The 5,699-nt window shown below is 32.3% G+C and overlaps 1 protein-coding gene across 1 annotated transcript; it reads right to left on the reverse strand.

Annotated features, from left to right (window-relative positions):
- Positions 1–2,171: 2,171 nt before the first annotated feature.
- Positions 2,172–5,620, reverse strand: LOC139427167 (uncharacterized). The gene is made up of 2 exons (XM_071188031.1): positions 5,611–5,620; positions 2,172–2,872 (listed from the first exon to the last, which is right to left on the reverse strand). Exons 1-2 carry the CDS (start codon positions 5,618–5,620, stop codon positions 2,172–2,174), a joined length of 711 nt encoding a protein of 236 aa, XP_071044132.1.
- Between the last annotated feature and the right edge of the window lie 79 nt (positions 5,621–5,699).

Genomic DNA, 5,699 nt, shown 5'->3' on the forward strand with positions numbered 1-5,699 from the left:
CAAATCTAAACATACTAACACTTTGCAATACAATACAATGCAACATCGAATCACCCAGTCTTTTGAGAAGTTATGGTATGTTCAGGTATTAAGTTAGCTTACCAGTGTCGTGGGAAGAAAAAACTGCAAATTAAGTTTCTCAAAGGATAAATTGAACTGAACTGACGCTAATAACTGAAAACTGAATGATCAAAATAATTTCAAATTAAATTTTGATATCCAAGATTTAAAAAGAAAAGTTTATATTTTGCTACCACTGTAAATATAAAAATAAAACCCTTCAGAGCAACCGTAAAAGTTAAAAAATTGCATACCACTGTTTCAGAGATGCGAATTTGTCCCGCTTTGTAGAAAAGTATTTTTTAGTGGTAGCGAAATTTAAGTTATTTTTGACTTAGTATTTTTCTTTTTTACTTTTTATCAAAATTTCAAAGCATCATATGAAATGCAACTTTATTGTGGAAATCTCGTGCTTACCTCAATGCTCAACCAAAACAGTGTTAAAATTCTAGATGAATGGGATAGGGGTCGCTTCGCGACCCAGGTGCCCAATAAAATCGAAACACTAGGACTAAGCAGTAATTTCATGGTTTCTTTTTTAAAGAGTGGACGTAATTATTCTTATTCAATAAGTTTTACTATTTAATTCGCTACCAATCTATCAAAATTTTGTCAGAAAACGGAGCAGTTGGCATCTCTGCTGTCTATCAACAAGTCCTTCATGTAAAAATCTGATAATCTTAACACTAAGTTTACGGGACTCATTCGTAAGTCCTTTTGACGTATTTCGAGTTTTGTAAGGAAAATTACAAAACCCGTTTGAATTTTTATTTTATCTCTTGTAATGCTTTTTATCCATTGATCGAGGTAAGTATATATTGAAGTCTATTTTCTTCAAAAGCGTTGAAATATTGAAGTTCTCTTTGTGGTAAAGCTATCTTTACGAATATGCGTCAATTTGACACAATCGTAATTTAGACAAAATTGTGAGTAAACATGCAAACATCACATCAATAATAAATGGGAATGTACCGACAATAATTCGATCCGTTATCGTTATCTCAAATGAAGCAAGCGATAAACAACTGTTGCCGATATGCAATTATAGAAAGAACAAACGAAGAATGTCAATTGATGTCAGATTTTGAATGTTTCAGTTGCTTAGTTCGAGTACTGAAAAATTAAATACTAGAATATTTCATAAATATATATCTCATATTTTCATTTTTTTTCTTATAGTATATAATTGCATTGCTTTCTAAGAGTAGAGATGCCAACTGCTCCAAACACGCCAAAATAAATTTTAAAAAACGGTAAATAACTACTAAGTAAATTTTGCAAATTTAAAGTGGCGAATTATATAAACCTACAAATTACTTAGAAATAGTGGTGGATAAAAATCTACTAAATTGAATTTATTAAATATTTGTTTGTATATATATATATATTCCTTCATGCGTCAAATTGACGCGTGTTCGTAGAGATAGGTATATTGTTTATTTGCATCTCGACCCACCCTATTTAAGGGCATATGAGAGTAGATACATAAAACACAGAAATAATTATATCAACAACAAGTATAAAAAGAATAAAACACTAGTGACCAACAGTTAAAAACATGACTCTAAATCCAGCCAACACATGGAAGATCACAAAGATCATAATTAAAAGAGTAAAAACAATCTAGTAAACTATTACATTAAGAGCAAATTGGAAAAAAACTAGTAGTCAAAAACATGACTGAAACCCAAGTCATACATGGATAAAACCGATCAAATTAGCAATAATAGTACATAAAAAAGTGTAGTAAAAACTTGAGACACCCAATTTTTTATAATTCATTTAATAATACCCCTTCAGATCGAATTAGCAAAACATTGAATTTGATTAAAATGTTTAAAATGTTCTCCACGGAGCGTTCGGAAGCGTGGACAGTATAAAATTAAATGATCAATGCTTTGTATTTCTCCACAATAATTGCAATCAAGGGCTCTATTAAAAAATCTATTTCGATTCTCACCGAACACTCCATGGCCCGTAAGAAATTGATTAAAATAAAAATTCGCCTGAAGTCTACTAATATTAGGATCCTTAATAAACTTATACGTTTGTCTGCCTTTCTCGGAATCCCGCCACTCCTGTTTCCAACGCATGAAATTACAGCCTTTGACCTATGTTTTGACTTGGGTGGTGGAGCTCGGGACCTCAATGTCAACATTGCCGAGACTGATGGCGTTTTTAGCAACTCGATCCGCCTCCTCGTTGCCTTCAATACCAATGTGGGCTTTTACCCATCCGAGAAGAATATTATTTTTCCAGATTTGTTTGGTGTTTTCTACCAATTCGGAATCGGGTTTAGGATTTTTTAAAGCTTGCAACGAGGAGAGCGAATCAGAGTAAATAGTTGCATTGGGATATTGGTTATTTGCAAGCCATTGTAAAGCAGTGTTAATCGCCATCATCTCGGCCTTGTAAACACTGCAGTTATTGCTCAGTCTGATGGAGGTTGCCAGAATGAGTTTTCCATCTCTCCTGACTATCATTCCCATTCCTGTTCTATGTTCAGAGGTATTATTCATAGCATCGGCAACCTCCATCCGCGAGCCGTCCGTAAAAATCTCAATCCCCTTGTTAGTTGGGGTCAATCCACCAAAGGGGACGGATGTATAAAGAGAAGGGTGAATATTAATAACTGGTTTCTCGAGTATCGTTATTCTTAGAATTTCCTGAATGTTACTGTCGCATTTCTCAATTCTGTAATTCCATCTAGACCTCTTAATACATTCCTCAATAATTCTTAAATGAATGGGTTTCACCCCCGCCAGTATCTGGAGGACCTCAGTGCTAGTTGTTGAATAGGCCCTTGAAATCACTATTAAGGATGTTCTTTGAATGGCATTAATTTTATCGTCAAATCTAGTAGTGTTACGATACCAGATACTAGCGGCATAAAGTATGATTCTCTACGTTGCCCTCTGGTAGATAATCTTTAAAATTTTTCGTTTCAGGCCCCAAGTTGCCCTGGCCACCCTCTTAATCAAATTATTAAATTTACCAACTCTTTCCTTAACGTGATTCCAGTGAGCTATCCAAGTCAATCCTGGGTTAAAGAGATAGGTATATAAGAAACGTCCGTAAACCTAGAGATGTATTCGTTCATGTGTCAAATTGACGCGTGTTCGTAGAGATAGGTATATAAGAAACGTCCGTAAACCTAGAGTTAAAGACGATATTAGGAACAAAAAGCTTTAAACAATAGGAAACGTATAAAAAATATATTACTAAGAGGCAATACCGGACTACCCTAAGATTGTGAAACTGTTTACGTAACTCTTAAAAGTTACGTTATCTACAATATTCTTCAATATCCATGACGGCTATAAACTCTCCAGTTTTCGCTAAAATATTTATTGTAATTAATTTAAGATCAAATTGTGGTAGATTAAAAAAAATACTAAATGTATCATACCCTTAGCCTCCCGGAATGTTCACAAAGATGCCAACTTGCTCCGAACAACGGATAAATATTTTCTAGTGGCAGTCTTTTAGTGTACGATTCTTGGTTTAGTAAATTCGTTTTATATGGTTTCTACCTAACACTTCTTCTAAATAGTTCAAAAGCTTGTGTAATCCACCTCTTTGCTGCCGTTTCGACGATTATGAAGCAAAGTGCTTGATCTTTCCGTATAGCTACCACAATGTTGCTAAACTCAAACTGTCTGTAACTCTAAGTTTATATTTTCATGATACATGGGATTCATGATATACGTTCTGATAAATCTGAAGGTTAAAGGTAAGCGTTTACTACTGCATATAATTACATACCTGCCAACTTTTACGCATTTGGCACAAAATTTTATTTTTATATTTAAAGTGGTAGTAAATATATACAACTTTTTCTTTCATAAATTTAATTTTTAAATGATTTTGATTACCACTATTCTTAAAAAAAGTAAGCATATATATTTATATGTGTACTATCATGGCAAACATGCCAACTTGCTCCGGACGGCAAATAAATATTTTCAAGTGGTAGATTATCAATTGTGATTCTTGGTTTAATAAATTCAAATTAGTAGATTTTTATCCACTACTATTTCTAAATAATTTGTAGGCTTATATAATTCACTGCTTTGTAATAGTTATTAATGCTATACCTTCTAAAAAGCAAGCAAAAATAGTCAAATATTTGCAAAATTTAGTTTGTAGTTATTTACCGTTTTTTTAATTATTTAGGCGTGTCCGGAGCAGTTGGCATCTCTGTCATGGTTGCAGAGATATGGGCATACCTGCCAACTTTCAGAGATGCCAACTGCTCCGGACACGTCAAAATAATTAAAAAAACGGTAAATAACTACAAAGTTAAATTTGCAAATATTTGACTATTTTTGCTGGCTGTTTTAAAGGTAAAGCGTAACATAATCCTCTCTCTTTCTCTTTATTTAACTAAAACTGGGTGCCTGGGCCGCGCAGCGGCCCCTAACCCATTCATCATGAAGTATTTACAAGTTGAATTAAAAAACATTTTGAATTATGCAGCATTTAGGTAGCATTACAGAGGATCAAGCATATTTGCTTGATAAATTAAACATGATTTGATATTTAATATAAGTCATGATTTATGCAATAACAGAAATTTTCGCGAAGCGTAACACAATCCATAAAGTGGTGAATTATACGAGCCTACGAATTTTTCAAAAATAGTGGTGGATAAAAATCTACTAAATTGAATTTATTAAACCAAGAATCATAATTAATAAACTACCACTTTAAAATATTTATTTGCTGTCCGGAGCAAGTTGGCATCTCTGAACTTTTAATCCCTTCCATTATGATTTTTTCCAGTAGTATTAAAATGGAATTTTAATTTTAAGCGGAAAAAAAAAAAAAAAACAAATAAGTAGTATTTGAAAAAACTTAAGCTGACAACCACGACTACTAACACATATTAATATATATACTTAATTTTTTGAAGAATGGTGGTGATCAAAATCATTTAAAAATTAAGTTTATAAAAGAAAAAAATATACATATTTGCTACCATCTTAAATATAAAAATAAAATTTTACGCCAAATGCGTAAAAGTTGGCAGGTACGTATGGGGTAGGGGACGCTGCGCGGCCTAGGCACCCAGTTTTGTTTGAATAAAGAAAGAAAGATGGTTGCAGAGATCATCAATTATGTCTTTCATTTTTCAAAAATCAATTATTGTACATATCAAATCATATTTTATCTTTACTTTAAATTTAAGTCTACCATCAATATTTCTAGTGTTATGTAAAAACACCAATTTGTCATATTGAATTTTTTCATTGTTCTATTATTTCACAAGTAAATGGCTTGATTTTTTTATGGCTACCACAAATCATTAAAACATGCTAGATGGCGCCACTAAGGCTTTGCAAAATTTATGTAGAATCTTCATGATTTTGAATCCCAATTTTCTGTATATATGCTATCATCAATTTTTAATGCTCAATTCCAAATTTCTACTGCAATTAATGTAAATATCACAGATTAAGCTCGTATTTCATGTATATCCATCTAATCATGGCTGTATTCATTTTTCAATGGCAATTAATGTAAATCTCCGATCAAGTTTGTACATACTTCTAATCATGGTTACTTTATTATAATGTTACCACATTGTTACATAATTCAAAATGTTTTATTCACTGTATATAATTTTCATGATGAAT

This window comes from Parasteatoda tepidariorum, chromosome X2 (genome assembly GCF_043381705.1).
Source record: "Parasteatoda tepidariorum isolate YZ-2023 chromosome X2, CAS_Ptep_4.0, whole genome shotgun sequence".
NCBI classification, from domain to species: Eukaryota; Metazoa; Arthropoda; class Arachnida; order Araneae; family Theridiidae; genus Parasteatoda; species Parasteatoda tepidariorum.